Source organism: Electrona antarctica (assembly GCF_951216825.1).
Source record: "Electrona antarctica genome assembly, chromosome: 11".
In the NCBI taxonomy this organism is placed as follows: Eukaryota; Metazoa; Chordata; class Actinopteri; order Myctophiformes; family Myctophidae; genus Electrona; species Electrona antarctica.
The window spans coordinates 50,135,250-50,154,190 of record NC_136792.1 but is presented as its reverse complement, the minus strand read 5'-3'; the positions used below and the strand labels follow the sequence as shown (position 1 = coordinate 50,154,190).

Below are 18,941 nucleotides of genomic sequence, written 5' to 3'. Positions count from 1 at the left end.
AGGGGCTGGATCGTGTTGAAGAAAGGTGCTGGAGAAGTAAAAGAAAAAATCACACCCGCGTGCCGTGAAGTGAGGGGCACTTTGTGGCCCTCTCTGTCCAGAGCCTGGACAGAGAGGCTTTTGTGCTGCGCCGTGCCAGGGGGGGCAAAGATGGGCAGCTCTACACACACAGCAAAAGGTGGAGGATGGAATATGTCTGGATGTTGTAGTCCGAGAGGGTTGCGGCCGGCCATCTTCCAATTGTCTCCCAGCATAAACCAGCCTCTGCTGGTGTGGTCGGGGGGGCAATGCCTTCCGTGTCGTGGACCTTTTTGGCCTTGACATGCTCGGCGGTGTCACTGCAGGGCTCGACCCTCAGGGTGGTTATCGTGCCGTTGGGGGCCTTGACGTGGATCTCCGTGAACCGTGTCGTGCCAGGGCACGGGCATGAGCTTGAGCAGCTCAAATGGCACAGCTCAAGCTGAAGGGTGGACCCTTCCTGGATGTTGTAGTCAGCGAGGGTGCGGCCGTCTCGCAATAGAGGGTATGCGCGTGACATCATCGTACCTGGAAGTTATGCGGGAACGCCCACTAAGTGGCAAAAAACTACTTTCTGGCCTTGACAGCCCATTCATCCAAACAGAAAGGTCCTGTCTGATTGCATTAACCCATTCAGGCCTGACGTCGAAATTAAAACAAAAAAAGTTTTCTAAATCATGACAATTTTCGGAAAGATTTGAGGCACATTTTAACGATTTTTCAAAAATAGCAGACCTATAAGTTCATAGCGCGCCACTCGGTGGCGCGCTATGAGCTTGTAGATCTGCTATTTTTCAATAGCTAAATTATAACATAATGTTTAAAACACCAAAAGGGGTTCCCGCCCAAAATGGGTTAATGGTTAATGTGGTTAAACGCTAACGTGACATGGATGCGTTCCAGGTCTCAATGGATTAAACAATGTTAAACTCACCAACATTGCAGCTGTACGAAAAGCTTGAATTATCCTCTGTCTATCTGCAACGTTTTTGTTTAATAAAAATCCACCATAGAAACATTATGAGCTACTTTCTGTCAAGAAATGCCCAGCATTTGATTATTTTTCTAAGTGTCAGAGTTTGGAAGTGCTTGTTTTCAATAACACAACATTTTGCTGCCTCCTGCATTATGTGACATTTAGAAACAGGTGCTACGCAGGACGGTTGAGTGATTTCCAACGAGCACTTCCAAACTCCAACACTCCATGCTGCTCAATGTTTTGCCACTCAGTCTAGATGAGTGGGGCGTGTCCTGATGGGAAAATCATGCATGTGCATACTCTCTATCGTCTATCAGTCGTGGAACAGATCAGCCTCATCCTGCGAGTGCGAGGGGAAATGCCTTCCATGTCCGTGGAGCATGGTCTCGACATGGTCAGTGGTGTCACTGGGCTCAACCTTCAGGGTCAATGTCTTGCCGTAGAGGGGCTTGACAAAGATATCCATGTGTTTGAGTATCTACCCTATAGATTCTACGGGTAAAATTCTATCTCTGTCGTGTTCCTCGGAGATGATCTCTATTTGTGTATTTCTTAGAGCTCCTTGTCAGAAGTCAGACAAGGACTATTTCACGTGGCCATGCGTGAAGACTCTCCCTCTCTTGCACGTTTATGTTGGCTGTGACCGTCACCGTTAGTCTTTTCGGATCCTGCGTCATTTCCCACTAGAACAGTGCCCGTTGGGGGGGGGGGGGGGTCATCAGGTGTGATGTCAGAAGGTCAGAGGCCCGACACACATAATTCTGCAAATCCATTCTCCAGGTCCAGCGGAAAACACCACATAATGCATGCAGGGCAGGATAAGGGCGATATTACACCACTATTACACCAAATTAAATTAAATACTCCTAATTCTCTGTGATTCTAATTCTCCTACAAGCAGCAGTGAGTGTCAATGCCTTGCCTCGATTGTGTTTATATATGAAATATAATGTTTTATATGAAATATAAATAAACACACTATGAACACTTGACAATGATCATTGTCTATTCAAGAGCTGTGCGGTGCCATTCGCTATTAAATATGGTTTTATTCAAAGGCTAGAGCAGCTTGCGATGCATGAATTAAGCGATTGAGATTGCGGTTGTCATTACAATTTCATTGTAATCCACAGAAGTGTGACTGTTAATTCCTTGTGTCAATGAGGGGTTTTTTTTATCAGTAGTTGCCAGTTAAGCTTATCAAAGACAAATACAATTACGATTGCTGTCATTTAAAGTTCAGTCAGGACAACTCATGAATGGATACACACACACACACACACACACACACACACACACACACACACACACACACACACACACACACACACACACACACACACACACACACACACACACACACACACACACACACACATACATACATACATATATATATATAATATTATAATAATTAAACGCATTAAACAAATGTCGGGTATAGCGTTTCACGCGCGGTGGAACACTGGATTAAACAATTAGCGGCCGTCAAACTGTTATTAATAAAGTATATCTCATCTCATCTCAAGTTATGCGGGAACGCCTGCTGAGTGGCAGAAAAAAACTACTTTCTGGTCTTGACAGCTCATACAGTATACATCCACACAGAAAAGTCCTATATCTGATTGCATTAAATTACATTAAACAACGTTAAATTCACTATGCCACTCACTTTATGCACGCGCATATCCTCCATTGTTACATCTTGTGCACAGGTACTTACAAAAATACATGTTTTTGTTCGGTTTCCATCAAACAATGTAGAGAAGAAAAGAGAGAGACGGACAGAGAAATACGAGCAAAAAAAGAGGATGTAATTGTAATACCGAATATGTACACCGTACTTATAAGCTTGGCATATCCAAGAAATCAACATTCAAGATTGATTTATCTGTCTTTGTTTTTCCAACTGCAAGCAGCCTTAGAAAAAAACCTAATTGTGTTTCTCCTATTCAAAAGGCAGCATAGACTCATACAAGAATAGAAAATATCAAGTGCAAAACAATACTCTGTTATTAAATTCACCTAAAAACTACAGGAATTCACATCATAAAAAAGAATAGCCAGATAAAAGAAAAAAGAAAAAAGTATGAGAAACTGAATATAGAGTTCATGTCATCTATTTTCTTTTGCATAATCCATACCTCCCCAAGTTAACCGATTCTGAACGGGAACGCTTTTGGTGTTATTGAAAGCTATTGAAAAATAGCAGATCTACAAGCTCGCAGCGTGCCACCGAGTGGCGCGCTACGAGCTTGTAGGTCTGCTATTTTTGAAAAATCCAAGAACGACTGACATAGAAACATAGCTTTTTCAGAAAACTGTCAGGATGTAGAAGACATTTTTTTAATCTGATCTCAGGTCAAAACGGGTTAATGTCCTAGTATCTATCTACTATAGAGACTGCACTTTCAAGAGTCTGATTGCCTGAGGGGAAAGAAACTATTCCGCATCCCAGTCCTGGCCGGTCCCGTCTTGGCCCCGTGCGCAGGCCAGGCGAGGGGGGACCGTTCAGACGGCCAGAGATTTGTTGCTGAATCTAAAAAAAAACAACTCACAACGCACACAACGCTCTGAAAACAATGTTTTCGGGGCTGGGAGCGAATCTCCCACTAGACACAAGACTGCACTGCTGGACTAATCATGGTGCTGATCAGAAAAGGTCCCACATGTCCCTTGATGAATAATGCAGAGTTGTGTGTGTTTGTGTGTGTGTGTGTGTGTGTGTGTGTGTGTGTGTGTGTGTGTGTGTGTGTGTCTGTGTGGGGGGGTCATCTGCCATTTAACATGCAGTTGGAGTGCACACACGCGCGCGCGCACACGTACACACACACACGCGCGCACACACACGCACACGCACACGCACACGCACACGCTCACGCACACGCACACGCACACGCACACACGCACAGTAGGCCTACCTGATCTTGCCGTCCTGTGGCAGTTCGTGCGGTGGGTCGTCACACGACAGCCTCGAGTCTCCGTCCAGGGTGTATACACACGTGCACTCCTGTGAAAGTGAAAGTGTGTTTATAAATGAACAGGATATCATTTCACAGACGGGTAATTGAGTCTCGTCCCGATGAGACCTGGCCTCGGATTCTGCTTTTGTACCACTAACGAGTTCAGCTGAGTTTAACAGCTCTGTGTATGTGTGTGTGTGTGTGTGTGTGTGTGCGTGTGTGCGTGCACATACCGCGCTGGGTAGCAGCTCCTGTATGCTGTGTGTGCATGCACGTGTGCGTGTGTGTGCGCGTGTGTGTGAGTGTGTGTGCGTGTGCACGTGTGTGCGTGCGTGCACGTACCGTGCTGGGCAGCAGCTCCTGTATGCTGTCTCGGAGAGCATCTCGGAGGGAACCGACGTCCACCACCGCCGCCAGCCGCAGCAAAGCATCCTGGGTAGAAAAGCATGGTGAAAGGTCAAAGGTCACAACAAAGCATCCGGGGTAGATTAACACGATGAAAGGTCAAAGGTCACAGCAAAGCATCCTGGGTAGAAAAACACGATGAAAGGTCAAAGGTCACAGCAAAGCATCCTGGGTAAAACACATGATGAAAGGCGCAGTTCCAATGGTCTTCTAGTGCACTTTGACAGCGTATCCTGTATTACTTGAATCCTGTATTATTTGAAAGCAATACTGCAGCAATACTGCACTTTAGCTATAAATCCATATCGCCCTTAAAAAACGCTGCTAAAATTATGTAGATGCACTAGATGCGCTTTTTAGGTCTGCCTCCTCCATCACCCTGAAAGTCCTCCCAGCCCGTCTCTCTCCACCATGGGGTCAAGAGCCTTCAGCCGCTCTGCCCCTCACCTCTGGAACTCCCTCCCCCCTGACATCAGAAACTCTATCACCATATTCCAAACTCACCACAAAAAAAAGGCATATGGCTGACCTCTGCTGCAAGCTGTGACTTGGTTTTGTTTTGCTTTTAACTGTGTTTTTGTATCAACTGTTTTTAACCTGTACGACGACCTCGAGTGCCCTGAAAGGCGCCTTATGAATAAAATGTATTAATGTAAGGTACATTGTTTGCTTGTTTTTGTTTTATGTTCTTTATGTGGGGACTGCGAATGATAATTAGCATTTTTGCTAAATCCGGTGTATTTACATTGCATTTATATATGCATAAATAAACAAATAAAGTAAAAGTAAAAGTAGGAGTTTGGTCAGTCGACTGGTATGTTCCGTGGTTCTGCAGTGCTGACACAGACCTGTAGGTGGCGCTGCTGACACGGACAACAAATTAATTAACGCGTGGCAGTGAGTGTGTTCATTTGAGGCACTACACCTTTCAGGAAATTAAGTGCTTGACAGAGGTGCCCTCTCTGTGTGCCTGAATTAATTTATTCCATTCTGAACGGGAACCCCTTTTGGTGTTTGAAGCATTATGTTATAATTTATCTATGGAAACATAGCAGATCTTCAAGCTTGTAGATCTGAAAATGTGGCGCAAATCTTTGAATATATATTATTTATTATTATTTTTATGTTTTTAACATTTATTATTATTATTATTATTATGTTTTTAACTCAAATATTGAATACTGGGGGGGGGGGTCCCTGGAACACGATATTTTCAGATGGGGGTCGGCGGCCAAATACAGATAATTCTGGGGGTCCTTGACATGAAATAGTTTGAGACGGACATAGAAACATGATTTAGAAGACATTTTGTAGAATCGGCCTCAGATCTAAATGGGTTAAATGCTCAACAAACACCTCCAGACACCTCCACGTGAACCTACACTCAACTCAACAGCTGCTGGCTGTCATGTCTTGTAGATTGGCTATTTTTCAAATGGCCCAAATGCATATTAAGGCGCTGAAGTGGGTGACGCCCCTTCATATCTGAAGGAACTGATTGAACCCCCAGCCTCCACCCGCTCCCTCCGCTCTGGAAATTCAAACACACTCAAAACCACCAAAACAAAACTCCGCACCATGGGGGACCGGGCCTTCTGCTCAGCTGCTCCTAGGCTGTGGAATGCCCTCTCCGACCACCTGAGAGCACCACAATCCGTGGACGCTTTTAAAAGGGGACTTAAGACTTTTCTTTTTAACCCATTGATGCCTGAGGCCGAATCTGGGAACGCCTTCTAGGGCCTGACCTAAGGTTTCTAAAAACCTTCAAATTCGGATTAATTCTTTTTCAAATTGTTATGTTGCTACATGTATAGCAATAGCTGATGAGACACAGATCACAAGAGAGCGCGCCGGCATCAAAGGTAGAACAACGTATACGTTGCATCAGGCATCAATGGGTTGACAAGGCATTTGGCCATTTGGACCGTTAGATGCCCGGTGTGCTTATAAACCTTTTAGCAGTATACCACGAAATTCATGAATTGTCCTTATTTTAGTCCTTTTATATACTCATGCATTATTTTATTTTATTCTTCTTCTCTTGTTGTAGCACTTTGAGATTTGCTTCAAATGTAAAGTGCGTTATAAATAAAATGTATTATTATTATTATTATTGATGCATGTTATTTTTGTAACAATAATCTAAATCCACAAAGTAACTAGTAACTAGTAACTAAAGCTTTCAAATAATTGCAGTGGTTCAATAGTACAATATTTTCCTCTGGGACGTTAGTGGAGTAGAAGTAAAAGTTTTGAAATTTTAACTAAACTAAACTAACTAAAATAAAACTTAAAAATGTAAGTTAACCCATTTTGGGCGGGAACCCCTTTTGGTGTTAGCATTATGTTATGCTTTAGCTATTGAAAAATAGCAGATCTACAAGCTCATAGCGCGCCACCGAGTGGCCGAAATGTTTATCTAGCGATCGAACATTTCGGCTATCCAGCCTTTATCAGTGTAGCCTGACATTGGGAGGGTTTGTAATTGACAATTATGCAAGTTGAACCAATGCAACACCCCCCCCCCAAACCGGTTCCTCTTGAGTGAGTATAATTTAGAGGACCAAAACCAACAGGGGGAGGGTGACATCCCTCTTGGCACTAAATCACTGGTTCACCACACACACACCAGTTTGATGTTTACACTGACTAAGCAACCAGGACGCCTCAACCTCCCAGCGACCCCTTTTGCCTTTTTAAGTGCTTAAAGCAGGAGATGGGCTGGCACGCAAGAAACCGCTCAACCAAGAAACAGACTCACAAATCAACACGCAAACAGATCTGCGTGGAATTGGATTACAACACGCATACACACTGCCTTAAACATTCTGGGCTGCAAACACCCACGCAACGCTATAAATGAATGTGTAGGACACCTGTCCTCAAATGTTATTATTACTGTTTCTCCTCTTTGTTCTACCTATGTTCTAACCACTGCGTGAGACCAGAGTGAACATGTCCGTCAAATGAGAGGAAATGTGTGTGCGTTGGTGCGCACGTGTGTGTGTGTGTGTGTGTGTGTGTGTGTGTGTGTGTGTGTGTGTGTGTGTGTGCGCACACATCTGAAAGAGAAGATTCCTTAGTGATGGCTCAGCGATAAGGAGAGAGTGATAGGTGGGCCTGTGGGCCGTAAAAGCTGCATGGATAAACAATTCTGTTGACTCCAACTAAGACTGGTTAAAACTGGTTTTGGAGTTAGACAAAGGAAACGCCTAATTTAGGTTGAGACCCCTTTTTCAATATAACGTGTGTCACCCAAAACACGTTGCTCAGTTTGGTGCTTCTTCTCCCCGAGACGCCGGCTGCCTCAGCCGGTGAGCTCTTAGAACTGCACCGCCACGGAAACCACATCAGGACTTAGAGCGAGTCCCGTTTACCACTTGTGGGTTTCCATATGAAACGATTTGATCGACTTTTTATACTTTATACTTTAACTAAACAAGTACGAGGAAAGTTACACTCGCGTGCAGGCTGGAAACTAATTTTGTCAACTTAACCCTGGTATCCAGTTTCCGAGCGCCGCTGAGGTTCCATCATCACAAAGGTTGGTCAAGGATGTGTTTGATAACATTCAGGCTCCCAGAACGACATTCTTTTAATACAAAATAGTGTTCAGAACTAATGATAGGATTAGCTACCCTTTTGACGTAGTTTTGTCATTTAAATCTTAAAAGTGACGCCAACCATAGAGCCCCTCCTCGCGAGAACCTCTTTCCTTTTTTTTTTCCTCTTTCTTCTTCCTAAAACTATCTTTGCATTGTGCTTGTAAACTGAACGGACCTATAATTGAAGTTGTTATTTGAGTAAGACTGGACTTTATAACGTTTGCTCTTGGCTATTTTGCACAACTCATGTGCAGACTAGTCAGAAGCAACTATACCACAGTCTACCAAATAGTATATTTTCAATGCGCAGGGTTAAGTCTTTACGGCTAATGTCCGAATTGGATTAACCCTGACGCGGCCGCTCTTGCTATGTTTTTATTTGAGTATATGACAAGTATGTTGTAACAGTATTTCGATATAATAAATATCTCATTTTGCTGGTACAAATCTAAACAAATCTCCGGACTATTCTTTGATTCCGTCTGTGTGTATTTGATTTGTTTTATATTGGGGGAACTGTAACACAGTATTTATTCATACCAGGTATTCGTAACTCACGTCTTCAGATAGACGTTTTTATGATAAGATACACAGTATGTACATAGTTTCAAAGCGCTTCATTCCGAGTGGAAACTATGTGTATATTGACAGGCTAAGTGACTCACGTCTTCAATTGGACGTTAATGAGATGCAAGTGGATAGGAATTAAATGTGTATTCGATTCGCTGGCGAGTCGGGGTTGCATTTGATTTCTGGCTAATTGACATCATAATCTTGCCTAATAATCCCTACATAATGGTACCCGTGTGCATATTGACATAATGGTACCCCTGTGCATATTACATAATGGTGTCCCGTTAACGGAACTGGTTTACTGTGTTATATAAGACCCTTCGATGTGAGAGGAATTAATGTACATGTAATTGGAATCGAGGTTGTTTCTTTTTTAGAGTAAATGGTTTGATCCGCGTCTCACGCTGTGACCGTGGCTGGAACCTACAACATTACGTTCGAATACCCTCCCAATTTATCCGCAGCTTTCTGCAGAGGCTTGTGGTGTTTAATATAAGGAGCGAAATTAATAAACCAAGGGCTATCGTTTTTAACAGATTTTATTTCCTAGCGCCCTGTTGCCAATTGCTCCGAGCGTAAGCTGCTCGTGAATAGTTCAGCAACGAATCTATTTTGCCATTTAGCAGATCGATTTAATTCGTATAGTGTCATTGTGTAATGCCTATTGCTAATTTGGAGCCTGGAAATTGTCTAGAACCCATAGCGGCTCACGGGATTACAGAAAAACCATTTTAAAAGGTTTAGTATGAATTTAGACTTAAATGTCCCCATAGTGCGTTGTTTTTGAGGTGTCCGGTCATTAAATCAGGAGTGAAATAAATCTAGTGGACTGTCTGGTCGTTGAAGAGGCTTGATTGCTTTTACGGGGCCCATACGGTTCAAGCAGCGTTATACTTGGTGTGACGTTGGTCAAAAGACAGTGTGAAACCATCTAATGTTCAGGGTACTCTGGCCATTGTGTTGTGCGACTTTGCGAGGTCGCCATTTTGGAAATTGGTGACGTGGGGCGTTTCCGCTGTGCTTGTGGGACGCTGCTTCCAGCCAGATTGCAAAATCGCCATCTTGATTTCCCCCATCTGAACTCCGCCCTGAGAGGTGGGGGTCTCAGGCCGTGACACTTGGTGTCCAGCCTACTGACACGTTGTTGTGATACAAGTAAGGCGTGCCGCCCCATCTAGTGGCCGTCGCTGGTGTCACACGTGTCATAACATTAGCTTCACTGTGTGAGCTGTAATAGGGCACATGCATGGTCGTGTGTTTTGCTGCTTGACGAAGATTAACACCTCTTAATCTTTGCACTTGGTGGGGACTTATTTTGCGTGTCAAAGTACACTCATTAAGTTCGCATATACTGGTAGCTCATTAATTGCCTCACTGCTGTGGGGACATTTTGCGTTGTTTGCTTGTGTTTGTAAACATATAGCGTGGTGTTGTGGTAACCCTCTTTCACGCTCATTTCAGGCAAATTCGGTTGTGGATAATTGATTTTGTGGTACATAAAGTGAAACGTTTCTGCTATTTACGGCCTGTGCCTTGGACAGAATTGGAGCATTCTTTAAATTTGCATAGCCTTTGTTCTGTGCAGATTCAAGCTTGTTTTGTTTAAGGGATACAGGTCTTTTGTTATTCGTTTTAATCACACCCCTGCCCTAGCTTATTTCAGGCATTATCATTTGACTTTAAATTTTTAAGGTGGACTTTGGTTGACTGATCGTTTTAAAATCTTTCAGGATTTCAGTCGATTCATTGGCCCGTTATGCTCAAATGGGTTTGTTTTGAAGATTACGGTTCCAATTTTGAGATGGGGATTGACTTAATTATTTTTAATGATTCATTCCGATCTCTCGTTGGACGCTGGGATTTTTAAAATAAACTCTGTTTAAGTGTGTGGTTGATGTTTTAATTGACCAGGCAATTAAATTGTTGAGTTTACTTAATTAATACCATTTTGTCATTAGGAGTGTGAATTTCAAGAGATTCAATCATTCCTTGGTGGCATTTAAAATTTAAGGCTCGAAATAACCTTCTGGCTAAGTGAGTGGTGGATCTAACAACCTTTTGAGGTTTTGATCGACCAGGCGATTGGCTTGCTGTTTTAATTGGTTATTCCCGTTTGGTCGAATGTGTGGTTGATTAAGCCTTTTAGGTTTTGTTGATCAGGCGGTTGATTGATTGGGTTTAATTAATTATTTCCATTTGAGCCACATACAAATTGAGTTTTAATTGGTTATTCCCGTTTGGTTGAATGTGTGGTTGATTAACCCTTTGAGGTTTTGTTGATCAGGCAGTTGATTGATTGGGTTTAATTAATTATTTTAATTTGAGCCATTTACAAATTGAGCTTTAATTGGTTATTCTCGTTTGGTTGAATGTGTGGTTGATTAAGCCTTTGAGGTTTTGTTGATCAGGCAATTGACTGATTGGGTTTAATTAATTATTTTAATTTTGGACATTTACAGTTTGAGATTTTTAATTCAAAAATTTGTTTTTTTTGTGTTTATTCCCTTTTTAATTTTTATTCACTCCCTTTCTTCCTTGCAAAAGGAACTAAGGGTGTTAATAAAAAGGGGGGTTAGGGGCAGGAATAATAACACAAACGATATAGCCTTTTCACTTGTGCACAATTGTCCTCAAACCAAATTGAGGACCACAGTGCTGTTTTTACCTGAGAGGCAGCGAGGGAGCGTGGTTGTTGCATTGTTTCCTACCGCTGTCTGTTGACAGAGTTGTTGCGGCTTAGAAGCATACTGTGCTGTTAGCCAGCTACACGAACAGGGAACATGGATTGTTGCGTAGCTATAAGAAAGATGCTTAGTCTGACAGACTCTGACATTCCTAACGTCGGTCAAATAGATGCAGACACAGTCCTTTCAAATCTCCAAACTTTAGCTAGTGCTCATGCTGAATCAAGACTTTACACTGAGGCAGAACGCGAGAAATTAACTGGGCATGTATTGGCAAACTTAGTCCGGTTACATGAGCTTGATTGCTTAGCAGTCAAAGCTAACGTGGAGGCAATTGCCAGGTCTCAGCAGCAGATAAAAGACTTGACTGATGAACTTGAGTTACGAGAGACACAGGCTCGCTTGACTGATATTGTCACCAAGCTAGCCACCACAGATAGTAAGTTGAATAGGGCTAAACAAGAGATCGCCGACCTCAAGGCGCAGTTTACCCAGTTTCAACAGACCAACAGTGACCTCGTGGAGGCACAGCTGGAAATAACTTGCTTACAGGGCACTAATTCCCCACCGGGGACTCCTCCTTTAGGGGGGAGAGATGCCCAGTTACGGCAAAGTCTGACTTTCCAAGGCACACCCATTTTGGATGTGGAAGGAAGGTCTACAGACAGGCTGGATACCGACGTCACTTTGTGCGAAGGAACAGACTTGGGTTTGTTGATAAGCACTGACTTCTATGATTCCAGCCTGACCATTCCGGTCATTGGCAAAATCCCTGCGTTACTGCAGCGGGACCAACGGTCCCCTGATGGGACGACGGCCCCTGTGAAAAGAGACTTTGATCTAGTGTCATTACAGGCGGCTGACCCAGCCCTAGCCCACATGATGGCGCTCCTTGCTGGGGACACACCAACACCTATCCCTGACACAGACAGGGACTCAACAGAGTATTTAACCCAACTACTGTTGTCGAGCGACTACATGTCACTGAGCAATGGTCTGTTGGTGTATGCTGTTGATTCATATACTTCTCCGCGTCTAGTTATACCCCAGCACCACAGGGGGGTACTATTAAGCTTCGGCCACAACTCCCCAACTGCTGTACACCGAGGTGTCGAGGCAACCTGCGATGAGTTGTGCCAGATGGCCTATTGGCCCAAAATGTACCAAGACGTGGTTCATTATGTGAAAGGTTGTTTGACGTGCTGTCAGTTCCAACCTTCAAGTCCAACCCCGAGAACACCCTTACAAGAGAGGGGAATTATGTTCCCATGGGCAGATCTGCAGATAGATTGGATTGGACCATTTGCCAGATCTTCTCAGAAGAACTTGGCAAAGAGCATGGAGGTCAAGAAAGCCCACTATGGCAAAAGGCCCTCGCAGGACCAGCTCCAAGTAAGGGGTTTGGTTCGGTGTTCCACTTTTGCTCACCAAGAGGGGATGAACAATAGGTCCCTCCCCAAATGGAAAGGCCAAGGCAAGCCAGTGACAAAATGGGTACACCGAAACCAAATCAAATTACACACGCCCCAGACAATCACCGAACTGACAGACTCTGAGACCAAAACCAAGGCGAGAGAACTCACCGGCCTTGTTGGCTGCTCTACATTGTAGAACTCTTAGCTGTGTTGTGCCTAGCCTATTGAGTTTCTCGCCTAAATAGTTTAAGCAACATAGGACCCTGTTTCCCGTGAAACAGTAAGAAACCTCCTCCCCTACCGAAACGGGATGATCACTTGGTATGTGTAACACACACACCATTAGTAATTTTTGTTTACATTTTCTTGTTTTATTATTATAAAAAACGACCTCAAAGTGCCTGTGCAGAATAATGCTTCCTAAGATAGAGGGTTGACCTTTTGTTCCGTTTCCTGACTCGGTGTGAGACATGATCAAACATCAACCTCGCTAGCGGAATGAATTCAAACCTGTAGGTGCACTAGCCTGCTAAACCACCTGTGGTCACAAAATGTAGTTACTGTTTTGTTTTCTACCATTAGAGTGTGAGCCATTGCTCCTTAGTTTTTTCGTTTGTTTGTTTTTACCAGACAAAATAATTATTTCCACTAGACGTTGAGCCATTTGCTCCTTATAGTCTGTTATCGTTTGAATTTTATTTTAACAAACGAAAGTATTATTTCCTCTCTTCTACTCTGGCCCTTGTTCCACTTTTCTCTTCTCTATCACCTTGGTTAGACCAGTACAACTTTATCAATAGGAGTAGAGAGCTCAGTGTAAAATGACTTAGGAGAAACCATGTCGTTTTGGGTGCATGATGTGGTCAATAACACTTTGACCTGCCAGCAATGACATGTTTTGACATTGTTGTGTTTCCCCTGGGAGCGTATGGTCGTGCTCGGGGAAGCCTTACACCCACCTGAATGACATTACAGACACTGCCTCCTGCCTCTCTCTCCCTCACATGGATGTTACCCCGCGCCTAGCGGAACCTTACACCCACCTGAATGACATTACAGACACTGCCTCCTGCCTCTCTCTCCCTCACATGGATGTTACCCCGCGCCTAGCGGAACCTTGCATCCGCCTGGATGACACTACAGACACTGTCTCCTGTCCGCTCTTTCTTCCCCACATGAATGCTACGCCATGCCTGGAGGGCATTACACCCAGCTGAATGACAGTGTTTTGAATGAATTGACATTGTTTTGTTTCCCCTGGGAGCGTATGTCGTGCTCGGGGAAGCCTGAATGACCTTCAGACACTGTCTCCTGTTTTTCCTCTCTCCTGGATGCTGCTCCGTGACTAGCGGAACCTGGCATCCACCTGAATGACAGTGTTTTGAATGAATTGACATTGTGTTGTTTCCCCTGGGAGCGTATGTCGTGCTCGGGGAAGCCTGAATGACATTCAGACACTGTCGCCTGTGCACTCTCTCATGGAATCTACTCTGCACCCAGCAGAACTCTACACCTACCTGAAACGACCGTACAGACACTGCCTTTCCTACCTTTCCCCTGTGTCACAGGTGCTACCCTGGGCATCCAAGGGAGTGCTACGAACATTGACACCACTACAGGGGAACGCGACCCCACTGTCGAAAAAGGGGCCCTATGGGCAAGACAGACACCCCATTGGCCTCAACTTGACATCTTGTCCCGAATGGAGGTCAGGATATGTAACTAGGCCAAACGAAGGTCCACGAACGTTGTCTTCATTTATCCTAGAGAGGGGATATGTAGCCTGACATTGGGAGGGTTTGTAATTGACAATTATGCAAGTTGAACCAATGCAACACCCCCCCCCCAAACCGGTTCCTCTTGAGTGAGTATAATTTAGAGGACCAAAACCAACAGGGGGAGGGTGACATCCCTCTTGGCACTAAATCACTGGTTCACCACACACACACCAGTTTGATGTTTACACTGACTAAGCAACCAGGACGCCTCAACCTCCCAGCGACCCCTTTTGCCTTTTTAAGTGCTTAAAGCAGGAGATGGGCTGGCACGCAAGAAACCGCTCAACCAAGAAACAGACTCACAAATCAACACGCAAACAGATCTGCGTGGAATTGGATTACAACACGCATACACACTGCCTTAAACATTCTGGGCTGCAAACACCCACGCAACGCTATAAATGAATGTGTAGGACACCTGTCCTCAAATGTTATTATTACTGTTTCTCCTCTTTGTTCTACCTATGTTCTAACCACTGCGTGAGACCAGAGTGAACATGTCCGTCAAATGAGAGGAAATGTGTGTGCGTTGGTGCGCACGTGTGTGTGTGTGTGTGTGTGTGTGTGTGTGTGTGTGTGTGTGTGTGTGCGCACACATCTGAAAGAGAAGATTCCTTAGTGATGGCTCAGCGATAAGGAGAGAGTGATAGGTGGGCCTGTGGGCCGTAAAAGCTGCATGGATAAACAATTCTGTTGACTCCAACTAAGACTGGTTAAAACTGGTTTTGGAGTTAGACAAAGGAAACGCCTAATTTAGGTTGAGACCCCTTTTTCAATATAACGTGTGTCACCCAAAACACGTTGCTCAGTTTGGTGCTTCTTCTCCCCGAGACGCCGGCTGCCTCAGCCGGTGAGCTCTTAGAACTGCACCGCCACGGAAACCACATCAGGACTTAGAGCGAGTCCCGTTTACCACTTGTGGGTTTCCATATGAAACGATTTGATCGACTTTTTATACTTTATACTTTAACTAAACAAGTACGAGGAAAGTTACACTCGCGTGCAGGCTGGAAACTAATTTTGTCAACTTAACCCTGGTATCCAGTTTCCGAGCGCCGCTGAGGTTCCATCATCACAAAGGTTGGTCAAGGATGTGTTTGATAACATTCAGGCTCCCAGAACGACATTCTTTTAATACAAAATAGTGTTCAGAACTAATGATAGGATTAGCTACCCTTTTGACGTAGTTTTGTCATTTAAATCTTAAAAGTGACGCCAACCATAGAGCCCCTCCTCGCGAGAACCTCTTTCCTTTTTTTTTTCCTCTTTCTTCTTCCTAAAACTATCTTTGCATTGTGCTTGTAAACTGAACGGACCTATAATTGAAGTTGTTATTTGAGTAAGACTGGACTTTATAACGTTTGCTCTTGGCTATTTTGCACAACTCATGTGCAGACTAGTCAGAAGCAACTATACCACAGTCTACCAAATAGTATATTTTCAATGCGCAGGGTTAAGTCTTTACGGCTAATGTCCGAATTGGATTAACCCTGACGCGGCCGCTCTTGCTATGTTTTTATTTGAGTATATGACAAGTATGTTGTAACAGTATTTCGATATAATAAATATCTCATTTTGCTGGTACAAATCTAAACAAATCTCCGGACTATTCTTTGATTCCGTCTGTGTGTATTTGATTTGTTTTATATTGGGGGAACTGTAACACAGTATTTATTCATACCAGGTATTCGTAACTCACGTCTTCAGATAGACGTTTTTATGATAAGATACACAGTATGTACATAGTTTCAAAGCGCTTCATTCCGAGTGGAAACTATGTGTATATTGACAGGCTAAGTGACTCACGTCTTCAATTGGACGTTAATGAGATGCAAGTGGATAGGAATTAAATGTGTATTCGATTCGCTGGCGAGTCGGGGTTGCATTTGATTTCTGGCTAATTGACATCATAATCTTGCCTAATAATCCCTACATAATGGTACCCGTGTGCATATTGACATAATGGTACCCCTGTGCATATTACATCAGTGTGACCACTGATGAAGGCTGGATAGCCCGAAACGTTTGTCTTCGATACATTATGCAAGAATAAAAACTAAAATGCGGTCTTGGTGTGTGCGAACCATTACCTCTGTCTCCAGTATATGATTTGAACAGGTAACGCACCATAAGTCAGAGCACGGTGGTCACAAGAAAACTGAACCACTAGAAATATGTTTTGAGGGACATATATAAATATTAACATTAGTTTTAAAATGCATGTTGTAGTTCCTTTAAGTATACAGTCACTTGAGTACTAGCCTCGGAAACCCAGACATTTTTATTTCCAGGGAGAAAAAAAAGTCTGGGACCGAGTCCACTTCAATTCGGCATAGAGTAGCGCAAACATCTCTCACTCTCTGCTGATTTCTGATCGTCTGCACCTTTGTTAAATTGACACACACGCACACATATACACACACACGCTCCTCTCTCTCTCTGTCGCTCTAATCAATTAGTCTCATGTCTAGCAGCTGCGCATAGTTTCTCCCGGCGGATCCTGCCGGGAGCTGCCTATGCCATAAAAAGCCTAGGTTAGTTCCAGGCTACTTGAGTACATGTACTTAGTGACTTTTGGAGAGAGAGAGAGAGAGAGAGAGAGAGAGAGAGAGAGAGAGAGAGAAGCCGTTTGTCCACGAAAATAAAGCGTACGTAGCGGTTGACAACACACAACGCTGATCAGAATATATTTCACGTACTCATTGCTCGTTAGGATATTGTTATTGGAGACAGGACAAAGCAGCAGTCTTCTCCCATCTGGAGTCATGGCATGGCATGGGTTCTGTCAACTAAATTTATAGAGCCAGCTGTTTGAAAACATCATCAGCCTCATCACATGCAGTCAGTGGTGGAGAAATTACTGGCATTTTTTTTTCTTTACTTAAGTAAAAGTATCGCGGCAGGGGCGGTATTGCAGTCGCTGTACCGCACTGATGAAAAGAGAGCTGAGCCAGAAGGCAAAGCTCTCTGTCTACCGAACAATCTTCCTTCCTCCTCTCACCTATGGTCATGCAGTGTGGGTCATGACCGAAAGAATATGGTCGTGAATACAAGCAACCGAAATGAGTTTTCTCCGACGGGTGGCTGGCATCTCGATTAGAGATAGGGTGAGAAGTTCAGGCACGCGAGAGAGACTCGGAGTAGAGTCGCTGCTTCTTCGCCTGCATGGAAAGGAGCCAGCTTAGGTGGAGAGCTAGGGACACGGGGAGAACATACAAACTCCACACAGAAAGGCCCTTTCGCCAACCCCACCTCGGGTATGGGCACTGATGACACGGAGGAGAGGACACACGCCGCCGCAGCGCCCACAGCGTCCCCAGCGGGAATCGAACCCAGGACCTTCTAGCTGTGAGGCGACAGCACTACCGACTGTGCCACCGTGCCCCTATGGCTGGGGTGGTTAATGTTTTGTACAGGCGCGTAACTACCGTGACGCAGACAACGCGACTGCGTGGGGGCCCAGAGGCAAGGGGGGCACACGGCCGCCCACCCGCGCCGCCTGTAAAATGAAATTATAATACAGAGATGCAATGACAGTTGAGTTGAACAAAGTTTGGCGGAGCCTGCATGGTGGCGGCTGCTGCTATAGCACACACAGCCCCACACCATACCATAATATGCATAGGCAACATGTGCCTCGCCTCCCCCAACAGCTCTCCTGTCTAGAGTGTAGCGTCGGTCCCAGGCTGTAGGCTAATAACGTGAAGGAAGTCAGTAGTGTCTGTGGCGCACCGCGAGTGTGCATGCAGTGGGCTTTCCCAGTCTCGAGTCCCGACAGCCAGCCAGGTACGTGCCCAAATCACAACTACAATAATTGTACAGTGCCCTGCTGTTTATAAACCAACACGCAGTTTGGGCTTGTTTTTACAGCAGGCTGCTGCTGCTGCTGCTGCTGCTCTGTTCACAATTGTGACAGGTACCGTACAGTGCCCCGTTGCGCTGTTTATAAGCCAAAACAGTCAGTCTGTATGGGATATTTCGATCGCCGGGGGGGGGGGGGGCCCTGACGCAGGCTGGTCAGGGCCCAGTGACATCTAGTTACGCCCCTGGTTTTGTAATAATAATCGAGTAACTAAAGTTTTCAAATGTAAAAGATTTGACCTCCTCGTAACTGGAGTCAAATAGACTCTTGTTTTAGTGCTATCCTTTTAGACCAAGTGTGTGACTGCAGTGCTCTGTTGCTGTTTCACATCTCTGTCGAATAAAGCAGGGGTGGGCAGCTTTGGTGACAATGGAGAGGCCAGGCCACACACTCACTCCAGAGGGCCAATGTGGCCGCGCGACGCGATTTGAGCTTGTAGATTTTTGCTATTTTTTAATTGAAATCTAGAAAAAAAAAATTGCTACTTTTGATTTGAAAAATATTTTGTATTTAATTTCAAATGCATTTAGTTATAGTTATATTAACTTTATGAACTAAATACAAATAGATTTGACATAAAAAAGACAATAACATTTTAATACTAGTAATTAGCTGAAATCTATAATATACAAGATGTTCGGATGTTAACCTGCATTAAG

At 44.2% G+C, this 18,941-nt stretch overlaps 1 protein-coding gene across 1 annotated transcript in view; it reads right to left on the bottom strand.

The window, feature by feature from the left end:
• The window catches only part of LOC306932202 (cGMP-dependent 3',5'-cyclic phosphodiesterase-like), a gene marked incomplete at its 3' end in the record, with an annotated part of 177,119 nt that overhangs the window by 12,272 nt on the left and 145,906 nt on the right, over positions 1 to 18,941 (bottom strand). The window contains exons 3-4 of the mRNA XM_079513899.1: positions 4,303 to 4,392; positions 3,919 to 4,007 (exon numbers count right to left, since the gene is read on the bottom strand). Coding sequence (XP_079370025.1) covers positions 3,919 to 4,007; positions 4,303 to 4,392 — 179 coding nt within the window. The remainder of the gene's footprint in view (positions 1 to 3,918; positions 4,008 to 4,302; positions 4,393 to 18,941) is intronic.